We start from the raw sequence: 17,883 nt of genomic DNA on the forward strand, positions 1-17,883 counted from the left end.
TGATAGTTTATATTTATGTAGGTTACTATATTTTTTAAATTAAAAATTGAAATTTATAGTTGTTTATATTAATGAGATTTTAAATAAAAACTCATAATTTGTGGGATTAAAAAATTTAGAATATAAATTATACTATTGTGCATGTGTGTGTGTGTTAACATGGATACATTCATCAAAATTAAACAAAAAATTATCGTACCAAAACATGGGTATATTCTTCAAAATCACAAAAAAATAAAAAAATAAAAAAAAGATGTTAAGCTTAATAACATTGTACCAACCATTTACCCTATCCTAGGCTCTCCAATTGCCCTATTATTATAGCCATTTTGTTTCGCTTCAAGAAAATATTAGTGAGGCTACATTTTTGTACCACATTTATATACTATTTGATATGACAAATAATGTATATATTTTATGTATATTAATGAATTTATTGTAGATGTTAGTTGTATACATCACTTATTACATGTGATGAAACACAATTTTTTATTATTTTTTATTTTTATAACTATGTAGTTTCCTAGAATCATCTTTTGCTATATTTGTATTTTAAAGTAATGTTTGGTTATAAATGGCTCAATTCCCTACCCTACCTTTTTGACTCCACATGCTTTGCACAAGTCTTTTATTTTGACTTTGGTTGGATACATTATCGAATCAAAGAAAAAAAATGTACCCATATAAGTTTAAAAATGGATTAGAAAAAAAAAATTGAATAGATTTTATATATAAAAAATGGTATATTTTACATATAACAAATTGGTATATTTAAGATTGAGTATATTTTAAGATTAAAAATTTGAAAAAAATTACATGAATGATATAAGATTAAAAATTTGAAAACATATTTTAAAAAAGCTAATGGGTACAAATTTGTTCTAATTTTTTATTTATTTTTGGAAATTTTTTGAATGGAAAATTAGTTGGGAGTTTAATAAAGGTGTGAGTATTAAAATTCTAAATCAATTATTAATTTTTATTTGAAAAAAAAATTATGTAACTGACATGTAAATTCATTATTACATTAATGATAGAGACTTGAATCAAAATTTGAAAAACTAATAATGTTTCAATCAATAAACATTAGTAATTAGGAACCAAATACTAATTTTTCCTATATATATTCGGAAAAAATATTTTTGGTGTCCCTCAAATTTTGGGCCCTAAAGGCCGGCCTTGCGCATCGAGCAACTATATATCTACTGTATATAAGATATTTCATTCTTCTCATCTTTGATAATAGATGAAGGACAATACTTGCATTCTCCTATTTAGTCAATACTTACTACAAGCAGTTACATCCCAACGGACTGCTATGCTAATTAACTCTATTTGTACGCGAATTAAGAGGAAAATTTCTAATTCTAAAAAAGAAAGATCGATCATATGCAATGCAGGTATATTCGTATTACATAAATATTTAGTGCAGGTACAACTTTATTGGCGGAACTACTCTCCCCATATCAAAAGTTTTATTCACCAAAAACAAATGCAAAGAATCAATTAACTTACTGAAAAATCAATTCAAAGAATGTGAAGAATTAATGTTACAAATCTTTCAACTTTAATATCTTGTCAGCAAGTTAGTATCACATTCATGAATGTAATACGAATGCCATGTTACTGTATCACGCTTGATAATCCATCACAATCATTCCATTTTCTTGTAGTGTAAGTTCAAAGACGAACTAATGTCATTTGCTATACAATGTGCATCATGTGCAATGCCAAGCAATCCACGGCTTGAGAACCCAGCGCTGTAAAGACCATTTTCTGATTTCCAGTGATCTGGGAACCTCTTTCGTGGCATTCCATTGTCGTTAAAGTAGCAGTTGTCATCCTTCACAAGAAAACAATAGACAACGTTATTTGGACTGCATATATCATAAAGAGTAACAATTCTTCGGTACATACTAAGAAAACATTTGACATAAACGCATACCTTAAGCCAATTTAGAACGCTGCTTTTGTAGCCTGTAGCAAATATGATAGCATCGTACCAATTATAGATGCCATTTTCAAATCTGATTAGATTTCCTTCTATGCTTGTTATGGAAGGCAAGACCTGATGAAATTTTGTATATAGTTAATTATTTGAATTGTCAACAACATAAGTAAATGTTATAAATCTGCAAGATAAAGAATGAAGATATAAATTATGCATTAAAAATTATTTTACCGTTATTTCCCTGGTTTTAATCTTCTTAATGCAACCAACGTCGATAGTGGGGGATCGACCCTTAGTAGCCTTGAGATAAAAAGGTCCCTGTTTTGGCTTTTGAATCCCGTACTTGGATAAATTTCCATACTTCAATTTGCCTAATCCTACGACAACCTTGTCGACTATTGTAACTGGGAGGAGTTTTAACAAAACCATTCCAAAGAACACAATTTCCTTGCTGAGAACATGTACCTGCGATGTTTACAAAAGTTTAAATATTAATGTACTTAAAATAAGATGATCGATACAAATTTGAGTGCACATTCAAGGATCTTAAAAAACAAGGAACAACTTTAGTTGTCCTTGTTTGGGAGAAAAAGGCAGGCAGAAGTTTTACCGGGCTACGGACAACAATGGAAGTATTAGCTCCTGAATTCGACAAATCATAAGCAATTTCCATGCCTGAATTACCAGAACCAACGACCAAAACATTTTTCCCACCATATTTCTTGCCGTTTTCGTACTTGCTTGAATGAATGGCCTGCCCATTGAACCCATCCAAGCCACGCACTTGAGGAATATAACCTACGCTATTTTCACCACTTGCCACCACAAGAAACTTCCCAAGATACATTTCTTGTGCACCCGAAAGCGTGTTCTCGACCTTGACATACCATTTCTCTAAATCCACATCGTAGACAGCAGACTTCACGCTTCGGTTGCACTTAGGGTTTATGTTGAAATGGGATACATAAGTATCCAAGTATTGAACAAACAAATTCTTGGGGACGTATGTAGGTGTATCCGAAGGGAAAGGCATATAGGGAAGTTCGCAAAATTGCTTTGCTAAGTGTAGCTTCAAACGATCATATGACTTTTTCTTCCAAAGAGAAGCATAGCAATCTTCTCTTTCGAGTACCGCATTTGTAATGTTAAGATGATTAAGACATGCTGAGGTTGCTAAGCCAGCCGGACCAGCACCGACGATGACCACCTGCACTTCCTCCATTTCTATGTTGAATTTTGGTTAGGTGGCTTTGTCAAGTGACTGAAAGATTCTTGTTTTTGTTTTTCGGAATGATTCTGTGTACAACATATTACACGCTCAGGAATTTAAACCCAATAGTACAACGCAAAGCCAACTTAGAATAACTAATTACAGGCAGGACTAATTAACGGTTGTTACTCATCTCTAACAAATTTGTTGTATCAATTGCAGCAGCGTATGAATAATTCCTGTCGTGTTTGGAGCACTTTGATGTGGAACCAAGCGAACATCTCCTGTCAAACAGTTTCGCTTTGCAAATGCAGCCCAGCCAGCAGATATGTAGTTGAAACGAGTTACGCCAAACAACATCCAATTCACATGCCAGGTTTCACATTCGCCTATATATTATAGGACAACTAATTTAACAAAAATAGTAAAGAAAGGAGACAAATGTAGTAAAACCAGTAAAGTTTCATGATATTTCCTTAGCTAGAATTTTTGTCTGACAGAATTAAACTTATGCACCAGATTCCTTGTGTGGGACATCGATTCTTTAACGTACATTGACATTGTTGAAAATGTATGTAATATTTCGATACGTTGTGTAGGCAATAATTGATAATTTTATGCCTGATATATTACCATGACATATTGATGAGTAGATTTTATATTATATATTTTATCCTATTCTTAGTATATTTTGGTAAATATTTTGAAAGAATTTTGATGCTTTGAATTGTATTTTCAATATAGAACTTTCAACTTCCTCTAGAGCAAAACAGGACCAAATGGACGAATTTTGGAGTAAAGAGGACGTTCATGAGTCACTTAGCTTGATCGTATCAAAATTTGAGATTTTTCCATCAAGCGGTTATTTTCTGGCGATAAAATAAAGGAGCGACGCGCGGTGCTGGAAAATGACGTTTCTGGGCTTAAATTGCGTTTTTGGAGACCTCGGATGGTTTCGTGGCCTTCTGGAGATGTGTTCGGAACGTCCTAATCTTTAAAACAAGCTATCTTGGGCCGGATTTGGAGGAGATTTGAGGCTAAAACGTGGCTGGACAAGTACTTGGCAGATTCACCTAGTTTAATTAGGGTTTTATTTTCTAAGATATTTTATTATTTTTCTTAGTTTCCTAATTGGAATTAGAGACCTATGTTTTAGGGTTTGTGGATGGCTTAGCAAATATATTGCTTTGCCATTCTTTGTTTTGGGCTACGCTTTCTTTTATGCAACTTTGGAGACAGAGAGAATTGGTAAGGTTCTTGGAGATTTTCTACTTTAAGGTGTTTTCAATCATTTTCTTAATAATATTTTCTATGATTTTAATTATGAATATGCGTAACTAATTTCTTTTGCTAGGGCGAAGCCTTGAGCCTTAGCATGAATATGTGATTTTTATTTAATTGCTTATGATTGATTGCATGCATACTTTGAATTGTTAATCACCGGGATAAAAACATCTAATTGTCTTAATGTCTGATCACCATTAGGATCTTTTAAAAAGTAATTTGATGCAATTTTTGGTCGGAAGGTTCCTTGAAATTGACGCTGGCTTCTTGTGATTAATAATTGTAATTTCACTTAGGATGAACATCACGTCTTAAGGGTTGCAAGGTTTTTCAAAGGGTTTTCATAAAGCATAATGAGTCTTTCATGTTCAGATTTGATCCGAACGTCTGGGCATGTTGCATGTTAGATATATGTTCTATGTTGGAGGTTCCAAGTAGAATATGAATTAGGAAAATCTAACCTTCAAAGTGGCATGTGTAGATCATAAGTAATTGGTAAAAGTTCATAGGATTGCTAGGTGATGGTGGAACCTTAATGCTTTCTTAATTTGATTTCTCCAAAACTATTTCCTTTCCTTTCATCTTTAATATTGCAGATTAGTTTATTTTTATTAATTAAATTCGTTTTTTAATTTAAGTAGGTTATAAAATCAATCATCTCAACTTCTACTTTACAATAATTAATTGATATTTGGTTTGTTTCGAATTATTTAATAATCTATGTGGAGAATGACCTTACGAGATCCGTTTATACTACAACAACCTTGTCATTCTTGCAAGTATTATAGGAGTTTTTAGCCCATTTACATGTGTAGTAAAATCCCTATCAAGAAAATGGCGCCGTTGCCGGGGATTATTTAAAATAATTCGTTCTAATCAGATTTTCAGTTAGTTATTGTTGTTTATACCAAATAAAAAAAATTTAAATTAATTTTTCGTTTTTATTTTATTTTTATAGATCACAGCAGCGCAGTGCAAATTACAATCTGTGCATGGTCAACACCCGTTCAAACGTTAAGTAGAAGACGCAGGGAACAAAATTTGCAGTGGGTTCCTTCATTGTAGGAAACTTTTCTACAATCTTTATTTTCTGGGGACCTGCACAGCAAATAAAAAATGGCGTTTGTTATTCCAGAGGCTGGTCAGCCCCCAGGTGATTCACTAACAGCTCACAACATTAATATACCAAGTTGCATTACTTATCCAGCAGTGGAGGAAGGGTCTACATTCGAAATAAAACAACACATGTTGAATATTCTCCCTACATTTCATGGGTTCTCAATTGACGATCCTAACATGCGTATTGCAGAATTTGTAATGGGTTGTAAGAATATTTTGGTGAGAGGATTTTCAGCGGAATCTATTAAGCTCCGTTTATTTCCATACACTCTGAAAGATCAAGCAAGGAGATGGCTCCTTACACGTCCATAGTACTTGGGCCCAACTCAGTGAAAAAAATTTAAACAAGTATTATCCAGCTTCAAAGACTTTTGACATGAGAACTCAGATTTTATCTTTTGCCCAAAAACCAAATGAAGAGTTTCATGAGGCATGGGAACGGTTCAAGGAGTTGATTAGAAAATGTCCACATTATGGTATTAACAGTACTGATCAAATGCATATATTTTTCAGAGGGTTAAATATGACAACAAAAACTCTTGTCAACACGTCATGCAGAAGTTCATACAAGGATAAAACAGCACAAGAGGCTTATTTATTATTTGGAAAAATGGCAACAAATACACAACAATGGGCAATTGAGCAGCCCCAATCTAGATCTGTTTTTGAGATGTCTAATGGTTCTCCATATATGTTGGCACAAATTGAAAAAAAGGAGAAAAAGCTTGAAAGATTTAATGCAAAATTTGACATGTTATTACAAAGAATTCCGGGTTCACAGGTTGCTGTACAACAGCCCTTACTAACTGCCTGCAGCATTTGCAGCATGACAACCCATGATTTTTTGAGTTGTCCACGTAAAGATGCTTATCCAAAGTTTACAGTGGAGCAAGTTAATTCATTTAATAATTTTCAGCATTCCCGAAATGACCCATATTCAAAATTTTACAATCCGAGTTGGAGATATCATCCTAATTTAAAGTGGAATAGAGATCAGCTTGCAAGGCCACAATTTCAACAACAATTACAGTAACCTACTACACCTAAGGTGGCGTGGGAAATTGCAATTGAAAAATTAGCAACAACTACAAATGCAAGATTTGAACAGACTAATCAAGAAATCCAAAATATGCATGCACCAATGAAAAATATGGAACAACAAATTGGGCAGATGGCATTGCAGGTTTTAGAAAGAGCATCGGGTACGTTTCCTAGTCAAACAGTACCTAATCCAAGAGGACGAGAAGAATGCAACGCTATACGGACTTTACGATCTGGCAAAAGTTACGACAACAAACATGAAAATTATGCTGGAAATTCGCGGGCAGCAGAATTGCCCAAATCTAAATCTGATACTTTTGTAGATTCTGCAATTTCTACAGATTCTGGGCAGCCCCAAGACAGATCCCAAAATACCACAAAAATTGCAAAACGCGTTTATGTGCCTCCAATGCCTTATCCCGAAAGGTTGAAGCCTAAAGCTAAAAATCAACAGTTAATAGATTTTATGAAGATTTTGTCTAAAGTTCAAATTAATCTTCCATTAATTGATGCAATCAAGAACATTTCATCTTATGCCAAGTTTTTGAGGACGTTTGTACAAAGAAAAATAAGCTTGTGGATTCTAAAAAAGTGATTCTAACAGAACAATGCAGTGCGGTCTTATTACATAAATTGCCTCCAAAGAAAAAAGATCCATGGAGTTTTACTATCTCTTGCACCATTGGAAATTGTGAATTTAGTAGTGCTTTAATTGATTTAGGTGCTAGTGTAAACTTAATGCCTTATTCTGTTTTTAAACGTTTAGGTGAAGGAGAGCTGAAACCAACCTCCAACATTATTCAATTGGCTGACCGATCAATTACTTATCCTAGAAGGATCATTGAAGATGTTATTGTGAAGGTTGACAAATTATATTTACCAGCTGATTTTATGATGTTGGACATGGATGAGGATTTGACAACACCCATCATTTTGGGCCGCCCATTCCTAGCAACAACCCGGACTCTTATTGATGTTGAAGCCGGAACACTAACATTTCGGGTCAAAGATCAAACAGTTGTTTTTAGGTTGTTTGAAGCAAGCAAACATTAGGGTGATAAGCTAGAATGCATTCGTGTGGATGCATTAGATGGTTTACCTAGTGCCAAGTTTATGACCAAATCATTAACTGACCATTTGTCCATAAAGCCTCAAATTTTGATTCATGATTGCATAAGTCCTAAAATGCTACAACAAAGTGTGCAGCATAATGTCCAGCTGATTAACATTAAAAAAAAACATGACAATTTGTCAGGCAGCCCAAATTTTAAGAAAATACAGCTTGGTAGAAAGGTGTGGTTGTTAAATTCCAGTTTCAAGTTAATTCCAGGGAGTCAAGAGTCTAGGTGGAAAGGACCTTATATGGTTAAACAGGTTTTTCAAAACAGTAATGTGGACATTGAACTAGAGGGCAGGGGTTGTGTGCTCAAGGTCAAGAAGTATCTACTAAAGTCATTCCAAAGGAAGTTTAGTGCACGCGAGTCACTGACTCTGAAGGAACTAGTGATCTGACCACCACGTTTCTGTGACATTTAGCTACATACTTAAAATAAAGCGCTTGTTGGGAGGCAACCCAATTTTTCTAAACTCTTTCCTTATTTTATTTTTCATTTGATTTTTTTTAATTATTAGTTAAAATTCTAGATGCATTTACATACCTAAGTTTTAATTAAAAAAATATACAGATTATAAAAAATAAAATAAAAATTAACAAAAAAAAAAACGTGAAAAATCCAAAAATATTTTGCTTTCTTTATTTACGCAGTTGATTTTAGCTCCGTTTTTAATATTCGCATATATTGGTTAATTGCAGGTTGCACTCATGGAAACTAAGGGAAAATAGAGATAGATTATCCTCTATTGGAATCATGCATCCAGCAGCAAGTCTACATCCATATCAACCACATCTACATTATGCTGGAATTTCAAGCAATCATATAAGCTCATTCGAAGATGCAAGTTTGGGGGTGGTTGTTGCACATCCAGTACCAAAGCAAAAATTTTGATGCATTCAACAAAGGAAATAAATGTCATTTATTTAGTTTGAAAGGATTAGTGTATACCTTCCATGTCGACAAATCAAGACCTTTGCGAGGTGTCATGCCTTCTATCAAGTGGATCTCTGGTTTGAGCATTCCTTCTTTCGAATCTGTCGTGGATTCGACTGTTCTGCACAAATACCACACTAGTATAACTACATGCAAATGTAATGACGTAACGTTCTCACGAATTGGGGTTCATCAACAACGGAGAATAAGATTTTACCTTTGCAAGACCCGGATCTGCAATGTAGTAATTGGTGCTCATTTTCCTTGCTGTTGTGAAGCTTCTCAATCCTGGACCAATGCAAACCAACTATATCCACAGCACACCAACATGCATCAGTCACAAAATAATGGTGCTCAACCAATTACTAAGAACACAAAATAAACAAGGGCTGGATGATAGAGGTTGTACTTGTAGATAGATGATTTTTTTGGACGATCGATCTTGGATTTACCCATTTTTGGTACTAGTGTAACCATTTTCGTTGTGCACCCGAACATCCTTGCAAAGGAATCAGAACAGCATGCGTTAGTGTTTTTCTTTTCTGTCTAAAATCATTAGCTGGACATATGAATTGAGCAGAACAGTGTGGAGCTTCAATGTACCATCATTTCAATGGCAAGATTTGATTGTTTTGGATTTTCGCCAGGAAGAGTGTATGTGGTTGAGCGGCTAAGGGTGAAGAGGGGTGAGGAAATGAGAGAAAAATGGGAAAGAAGGAGAGCTAATTTTCATTTTAAAGAGATATGGGGTCTGAGAGCAAAAGAGAGAGTGGGCTGAGGAAAATGAGAGACTTATTTCTGATATGGATGTGCGTTTGGGTTTTTAGTGAGAGGGTTGGAGTTTCTTGAAAAAAAAACAATTAGAAGGGAAATAAATGGGTGCATCTGAGCCTTTCTTTTAGAATCCTATGGCATTCATCATATAGATGAGTGCCCTATGGCCTGTCATGTCTGTTTCGATAGGGACATTTTTGACAATGGGAAACAGAGAGCCGTTTAGGGCTCTGGGCTCAAGGGAATGAAAATAAGGCAGCAGCTTCTAGGGTTTTTTTTCTTGCAATGACAAATGAAGACTGCTGAACCAGTTTCTATAGTAGTTGTTGCTCACGTTTGACACAAGTGTGGACTTGTTCGTGTTGGTCTGTGCGTCTTCACAAAAAGCCCCAGGTCCTAATTTTGAATCCAGGTGATGCTTTTCCTTCTTTTCTGTTTGTTCTATCATTTGTTTATTTTAATTTCTTTGTTTCTTTTCTATTTCACTTTTTCTTTTAGTTTACTTAGTCTAGACTTTTGTTTTATCTTTTCCCGTTTTGCTTTTTGTTTTTTTTAGTTTCTATTTATTTTCCACACCTTGAGGACATAGTGTGAAATAAGTTTGGGGTGGGAAAGTAAAATTTTAGGATTTTAATTTTTGAGTCGTTAAAAAAAATTTCATTCTTTTTAAGTTAATATCCATGGATTATTTTAAACGTTAGAACAAATGGACATGGTGAAGATTAATCCCACAGTACAGTCTTTTCTATTTATCGTTGCTTAGACACTAATTCATGAATTATACTTTGAACTTTGCACTTCACACCAACATGGTTTATGGGGAGTGAGATTGAAACACTTACTTTTAGTCTAAGTTTCATTTTTAATTTTTGTTCTAAATAAAGTAAAGTTAGTATATGTTATAAAGTAATAATTGTCTCACCCGAGACTTTGCCTAGTAACCGGGCCAGGCCTACCTAATTAGCAGTGATTCTCGCGTCAAACGGTAGAGTTTTGGCATGGGACAGGGTGGTTAGTTGGTTTCGTAGCCTTTTCAGCCCGGGTTAATAAGTCCTTAGGGGTGTTCTACACCTAGTGCCCTAAAGCCCTAGTGGTTTTGGAGTCATTGACCTAAACCTCGTTACATGGGTTGGATCGAAAGCTTAAGTGAACCGATATTGCACGACCACTACTGTTACTGAAAAAAAAATGTTATATATGAGAAAAAAAATTGAAAAAGAAAAAGAAAGATAGTTATATTTAAAGTTAGTATGTGTGAAATAAAGAAGGACGAGGGGTAAGGGTTTTAGTCGAATCTCCTTAACTATGTTGGTTCACTTTACATCAAAGGAAGTTTGTGGATTCTTTTCTAATTGATTCTAAATGGCTTAGACTCTATGGTGGAATTGGTTGGAACTTTTGAAAAGATGTACTAATTTTTAACGTGTTCTATGGATTGCAACTTTGAAGGTGAAAATTTTTGTCAGTTAGTTTTAGTTAAGTCTTTAGTTTGTTAGTTTTTATTTTTGTTTTCTAGTTTTATTTTGCTTGAGGACAAGCAAAAAGTTAAGTTTGGGGGTATTTTAATGAGTAGATTTTATATTATATATTTTACCCTATTCTTAGTATATTTTGGTAAATATTTTGGAAGAATTTTGATGCTTTGAATTGTATTTTCAATATAGAACTTTCAATTTCCTCTGGAGTTAAACATGACCAAATTGACGAATTTTGTAGTAATTCTAGTTGGAGGATGTTCGTGAGTCACTTAGCTTGATCATATCAAATTTTGGAAATTTTCCACAAAGCGGTTATTTTCTGGTGATAAAATAAACGAGCGACGCACGGTGCTGGAAAATGACGTTTCTGGGCTTAAATTGCATTTTTGGAGCCGAAGGTGACCTCGGATGGCTTCGTGGCCTTCTGGAGATGTGTTCAGAACGTCCTAATCTTTAAAACAAGCTATCTTGGGCCGGATTTGGAGGATATCTGAGGATAAAACGTAGCTGGACAAGTACTTGGCAGATTCCCCTAGTTTAATTAGGGTTTTATTTTCTAAGATATTTTATTATTTTTCTTAGTTTCCTAATTGGAATAAGAGACCTATGTTTTAGGGTTTGTGGATGGCTTAGCAAATATATTTCTTTGCCGTTCTTTGTTTTGGCTACGCTTTCTTTTATGCAACTTTGGAGACATAGAGAATTGGTAGGGTTCTTGGAGATTTTCTACTTTAAGGTGTTTTCAATCTTTTTCTTAATAATATTTTCTATGATTTTAATTATAAATATGCGTAATTAATTTCTTTTGCTAGGGTGAAGCCTTGAGCCTTAGCATGAATATGTGATTTTTATTTAATTGCTTATGATTGATTGCATGCATACTTTGAATTGTTAATCCCCGGGATAAAAACTATCTAATTGTCTTAATACCTGATCACCATTAGGATCTTTAGAAAAGTAATTTGATGCAATTTTGGTCGGAAGGTTCCCTGAAATTGACGCTGACTTCTTGTGATTAATAATTGTAATTTCACTTAGGATGAACATCACGTCTTAAGGGTTGCATGGTTTTTCAAAGGGTTTTTAAAAAGCATAATGAGTCTTTCATATTCATATTTGATTCGAACATCCGGACAGGTTGCATGTTAGATATATGTTCTATGTTGGAGGTTCCAAGTAGAATATGAATTAGGAAAATCTAACCTTCAAAGTGGCATGTGTAGATCATAAGTAATTGGTAAAAGTTCATAGGATTGTTAGGTGATGGTGAAACCCTAGTGCTTTCTTAATTCGATTTTTCCAAAACTTGTTCCTTTCCTTTCATCTTTAATATTGCAGATTAGTTTACTTTTATTAATTAAATTCGTTTATAATTTAAGTAGGTTATAAAATCAATCATCTCAACTTCTACTTTACAATAATTAATAGGAATTCGGTTTGTTTCGAATTATTTAATATCCCTGTGGAGAACAACCTTGCGAGATCTGTTTATACTACAATAACCTTGTCATTCTTGCAAGTATTATAGGAGTTTTTAGCTCGTTTACGTGTGTAGTAAAATCCCTATCACATATCTACAGTTTAATTACCGGACTAACTTTTAAAACTATTATATGATGGATTTCTAGTAAAAACTTATGAGAGAAAAGGTAAAGAACAAAAGGAATTTTCAGAGAATGTTTTTCAGAGAGTTAGAGTGAGCAAATCATAGCTGCTACTCTAGATAATTTTATTGATTGATTCATTCCCTTTCATTCATCCTTATCTAGCTACAACCTCAGGTACATTGTCCTTCCATTTACAGCTGTGCTATATGTTCATCTAAGCCATGCACCTTACCTCTAATCTGAGACATACATGTGTCTAGTGTGAGATGTCTTTACACAACAGACAAGGATATTTTAAAAACTAGTCATTAGCTTCTACAATTGAGTTGCTTAAATTAAAATAAAATACTAAAGAGGCTGGATCAGATTAACTTCCAACACTCCCCTTTAATTTGATTCTAGCTTCTTAACACCAAGCAGCTCCCAGAGATATATGAATCTCTTCTTTGGTAATGCTTTAGTGATTATATCACCAACTTGATCCTTAGTCCTGCAATACAGTAGCCGAATCACATTCTTCTGCAATGCATACCTGATGAAATGATAATTCCTTTTGATATGTCTTGTTTTGTGATGAAACACAAGATTTTTGGTCATTGCAATAGCAGGCATGTTGTCACACATAATTGGTGTTGAATCAACTTGCACTTCACCAAAATCCTTAAGAATGAACCTTAACCAGATTCCCTGAGATGTTGTTTCAGCTGCACTGACATACTCAGCTTCAGCTGTGGATAGGGCAACACTTTTTTTCTTCACAGATGCCAAAGAGAATGCACCTGAGCCAAAAGTGAAGGCATAACCCGATGTGCTCCTCATGTCATCATCACTGCCACCGCAGTCACTGTCACAGAATCCAATTAGGATTGATGGCTTTCCTTTTTCATTGAAAACACCATAATCAATGGTTCCCTGCACATATCTGAGTACCCTTTTGGCTATTCCCAGATGAGTATTTGTTGGACAATGCATAAATCTTGACAAGAGGCTAGCAACATACATAATATCATGTCTGGTTGCTATTAGATAAAGTAGACTTCCCATAATACTTCTGTAATGGTTTAAGTCTACTAGTTCAATACCATCATCCTTGCACAACTTGGCATTTAAGACAAGATGTGTACTCACAGGTTTACAATCCTTGAGTCTAAACTTTTCCAGCAAAGTTTTTGCATATTTTCCTTGGTGAATGAATATACCAATTTCAATTTGAACAACTCCATTTCCTAAAAAATGATGCAGCAACCCAAGATCTATCATTTCATATTGTTTCATCATATTCTGCTTGAAGTCTTCCATCATTTGATCATTTTCTCCAGTGAACACAACATCATCAACATAGATAGATATTTAGATACTATAAGTGTTCATGTGTTTCCTTGTTTCTTGGTGTACAAGGTAGCTTAACAGGGACTTTTCAAAAAATTGTTCTTAGTGAAGTAAGAATCAATCTCTTCATACCAAGCTTTGGGAGCTTGTTTCAAGCCATATAAGGCTTTGTTCAACTTGTAGACCTTATTTTTTGCACCTTTGATGACAAACACCTCAGGTTGTTCTACATAAACTTTCTCTTTCAATATCCCACTCAAGAAGGCTGATTTGACATCCAATTGGTGTAAATTCCACCCTTTTTGTGTTGCAAAGGCAATAAGGGTCCTAATTGTCTAGTCTTGCAACTGGGGAAAAGGTCTCATTAAAGTCTATCCCAGGTTGTTGTGAGTATCCTTTTGCAACCAACCTTGCTTTGTTCTTTTGCACAGATCCATCAAAGTTCAATTTTGTTTTGTAAACCTACTTTACCCCTATAGCAGGTTTTTCACTTGGCCTCTCAATTAGTTCCCAAGTGGCATTCTTCTCAATGAAAGTGATTTCATCCTGCATTGCTTTCTTCCAAGCAATCTCCTTTACAACTTCATTAAAGTCTTCTGGTTCCAATTGACAAAAATTACAAGCTGCATAAATCTCATTTAGATTTCTCATCTTTATTAGACTTGAACTTAGGGTGGATTTTTGAGAACTTAAGGCACATACATTTCCACTCTCTTTTGGAGAATGTGAAGATTGATATGTCTGAGAGGACTGAGATTGTGAAGGTTGCATAGGCAGAGATTGCACTAGTGTTGTAGGACCATTTTCACTAGAATGCTCCCCTTTAAACTCAGCATTTGTTTCTTGATCTTCAAGTGACAATGGAATGGATACATTTGATTCAACTTCTTCATCCCAATCCCAATGAGCACTTTCTTTGAATACTACATCCCTGGAAAGCATCACTTTCTTTGTTCTGTGATTAAAAAGCCTATAACCTTTTTCACAGCTTCCATATCCCACAAAAACATACTTGTTGCTACATCCCTCCCGTTTGTGTCTTAATTAAGCAGAGACATGAGCATAAAAAATTGAACCAAACACTTTTAAATGCTTCACAGATGGCTTTCTTCCACTGTAAGCTTCAAAAGGTGTTAAGTCATCAACAACTTTTGTAGGACACCTGTTGAGTATATAGATTGCAGTGCAAACTGCTTCTCCCCAAAAATGGCATGGCATCATCTTATCATGCAACATTGATTTAGCCATTTCCACAATTGTCTTGTTCTTCCACTCAGCTACTCCCTTTTGTTGTGGAGTACACCCAAATGTCAATCTAGTCCAATATTCTCACAGAACTTGTCAAATTCCAAGGATGTGTGCTCTTATCCCCTATCATTTCTCAACCTTTTAATCTTCATTCCACTTTGTTTTTCCACAAGCATCTAAAACTTTTTAAACACTGTGAATACTTCTAATTTCTGTCTTAACAGATAAACCTAGCACATCTAGGAATGGTCATTTACAAAAATCAGAAAATATCTATTGCCACCAAGTTTAGTAGTGTTCATTGGACCACAAACATCATTGTGGATCAGTTCTAAGGGCATTGATACTCTCTATGCTTGATCAGTTGGAAATGAGCTTCTGTGTTGTTTTCCCAAGGTACATCATTCACACGCTTCTATGTTGCTCAGTTAGAAATGAGCTTCTGTGCTATTTTCCCAAGAACCATTTGTTGGTTTTGCAGAGTTTTCAAACTTTGAAAGTTAAGGTAGCCTAGTCTCTTGTGCCATAGCCAATATGACTCATTCATAGTTGTTTTCATTGTAAGATTCTTAAGAAATCTCAGCAATAAGAAAAACTTATATTTTTTCTTCATTTCAACTTTGGAGACAAGATTCTGCAGGGTCCTCTCATCATAGATTTCAACCACATCATCACCAAAAAACAAGAAATACCCATGTTTCGTTATCTGTCCTACACTGAGTAGGTTTTCATCCAACCCATGTACCAACATCACTTCTCTGATGTATCTTTTCCCTTTCTTGGTGTCTATGATCAAAGTTCCTCTACCAACAACATCAACTATGTTTCCATTTCCCAGTTTGACTCTGCCAGTATAGGTTGTATCCAAATCAATGAGTAAAGACTTGTGTGTTGTCATATGGTTACTACAGCAACTGTCTATATACCACACACTTTCCTTTTCTTCTATTGTTGCAGCTCTACATGCAAAGAACAAATTAGCCTCTTCCTCATCAACTTGGTTCAAATTGCACATGTTGGTTTCTCCTACCATTGTTGCAATCTTTAGCCAGATGACCAAACTTTTCACATTTGTGACATTAGAGTTTCCCCTTAAACCAGCAAGCACCATAATGCAATTTATCACATATCTTACAAGCTACTTTATGTGTTCCCTCAGTGGTATTTGGTTTTGCAGGACTACAACCTTTGTTCTCCCATTTCTTGTTTTTCCTTTTCCATGGTTTTTTCTCCTTTTGACTGTTACTTGACTGTCCACTAGTGTTATAGTTCTTCTCACCAATATTGAGTGATTGAAAGGCCCTATCAGTAGTCATATCATCTACTGCATGCATTTCTAGCCTTTGCTCAACTACTCTTAGTGATGCAGTCACTTCTTGAACACTGATTACATTTGTATCCTTAGTTTCTTCAATAAGGGACACAATGTTATCATAGGACTTTGTTAGACAAATAAGCAGCTTTTGCACTAACCTTTGATTTGTGAGTTCTTCACCATAGTTCTTCATTTGATTCACAATATCAAACAATCTAATAAGATAGTCCTTAAGTGATTCATTTTCCTTTATCCTAGTGTACTTAAATTCACGTCTAAGAGAGGTAAGTTTCATTCTTCTAACTGTTTTATCACCCATGTATTCCTTTTGAAGAATCTCCCATGCTCCTTTGGCTGTTTCTTCATTTGCAATCCTCGAAAATATGATGTCGGAGACTGCACCCTGAATAAAGCCTAGAGCTTTAGCATCCTTCGCGAAAGTTTGATTCACCGCAGGAGTTACATACCCATTTTCCACCAAATCCCAAAGATCATGAAACTTGAGGATGGTTCCCATCCTTCTTCTTTAGAAATCGTAGTTTTCCCCTTAAAAGATTAGAGCTTTCAAGTCATTGCCCACTATTCCAGCCATTGCTTCCAAAGAAAGATCAGTTTTCTAGGGTTTTCTCGTCGGAAATTCCCTAAAGTTCACAAAAGTTTTGTCCGACGAGAAAACCTTCAGAGATCAAGTAACAGGACAAAACTTTTCGACGGTTATCAACGAAAAATCATGATTTAACGGTTATTTTAACTCTAATTTTGATGGTTTTTTACAGCTACACTCCTTGACCCTATATACTCTAGTAGATACCACAAAATCTTATGTCATGATGATCGATGAAAATTAAGGATTTTGTAAAAGGAATAACATACAAGCTTTGAGTTCCATTGGCAAGGTTTTAACTTTTGAGAAAGGCTTCACAGCCTTGAAAACAAAAACTCTTTCATTTTGCATATCCTTGCACATTTAATATTTTGTAAAAGACTAGTAGTGTATGAATATTTGTTTATTAGGCTCTTATTTTCGAGTGTAGATGTAGTACTTAAACGACAAATGTGTTTTAATGTTTTGAAGTAATATTTATGTGGCAATGTGTGGTATGTGTAAATTTAAGAAAAAATATATATTTTTCTTAACGGGTCATAATGGGTTGAGTCACTTTACCTGTTGGGTAAAATGACCTGACCTGTTACAGACCCGTTAAGATAACGGGTGAGACACGACACGACCCGTTAAGATAACAGGTGTTACACGAAAACGACACGAACACGACAGACACGACCCATTTGCCAAGCCTATCTGAAGCCATGATGGATTTCTAGTAAAAACTTATGAGAGAAAAGGTAGAGAACAAAAGGAATTTTCAGAGAGTTAGAGTGAGCAAATCATAGCTGCTACTCCAGTTAATTTCATTGATTGATTCATTCCTTACATTCATCCTTATCTAGCTACAACCTAGGTACATTGTCCTTCCATTT

General features: G+C 34.8%; 3 protein-coding genes and 1 non-coding gene across 4 annotated transcripts; 1 reads left to right on the plus strand and 3 right to left on the minus strand.

The window, feature by feature from the left end:
• Positions 1–1,654: 1,654 nt before the first annotated feature.
• Positions 1,655–3,173, minus strand: LOC126602832 (probable indole-3-pyruvate monooxygenase YUCCA11). The gene is made up of 4 exons (XM_050269680.1): positions 2,562–3,173; positions 2,183–2,416; positions 1,946–2,068; positions 1,655–1,843 (listed from the first exon to the last, which is right to left on the minus strand). The coding sequence occupies exons 1-4, from the start codon at positions 3,171–3,173 to the stop codon at positions 1,655–1,657; spliced, it is 1,158 nt and encodes a 385-aa protein (XP_050125637.1).
• Positions 3,174–5,944: 2,771 nt separating this feature from the next.
• On the minus strand, positions 5,945–6,044 carry LOC126606079 (small nucleolar RNA R71). The gene has a single exon (XR_007617111.1). It is a non-coding gene; the product is annotated as a small nucleolar RNA R71 (small nucleolar RNA).
• A 130-nt stretch (positions 6,045–6,174) lies between these two features.
• On the plus strand, positions 6,175–8,117 carry LOC126602833 (uncharacterized). Its single transcript, XM_050269681.1, has 4 exons — positions 6,175–6,456; positions 6,673–6,766; positions 7,372–7,607; positions 7,980–8,117. Exons 1-4 carry the CDS (start codon positions 6,175–6,177, stop codon positions 8,115–8,117), a joined length of 750 nt encoding a protein of 249 aa, XP_050125638.1.
• An 8,051-nt stretch (positions 8,118–16,168) lies between these two features.
• On the minus strand, positions 16,169–16,921 carry LOC126602834 (uncharacterized). The gene has a single exon (XM_050269682.1). The coding sequence runs from the start codon at positions 16,919–16,921 to the stop codon at positions 16,169–16,171; it is 753 nt and encodes a 250-aa protein (XP_050125639.1).
• Between the last annotated feature and the right edge of the window lie 962 nt (positions 16,922–17,883).

The sequence above is a fragment of the Malus sylvestris genome, chromosome 15 (genome assembly GCF_916048215.2).
Source record: "Malus sylvestris chromosome 15, drMalSylv7.2, whole genome shotgun sequence".
Classification (NCBI taxonomy): domain Eukaryota; kingdom Viridiplantae; phylum Streptophyta; class Magnoliopsida; order Rosales; family Rosaceae; genus Malus; species Malus sylvestris.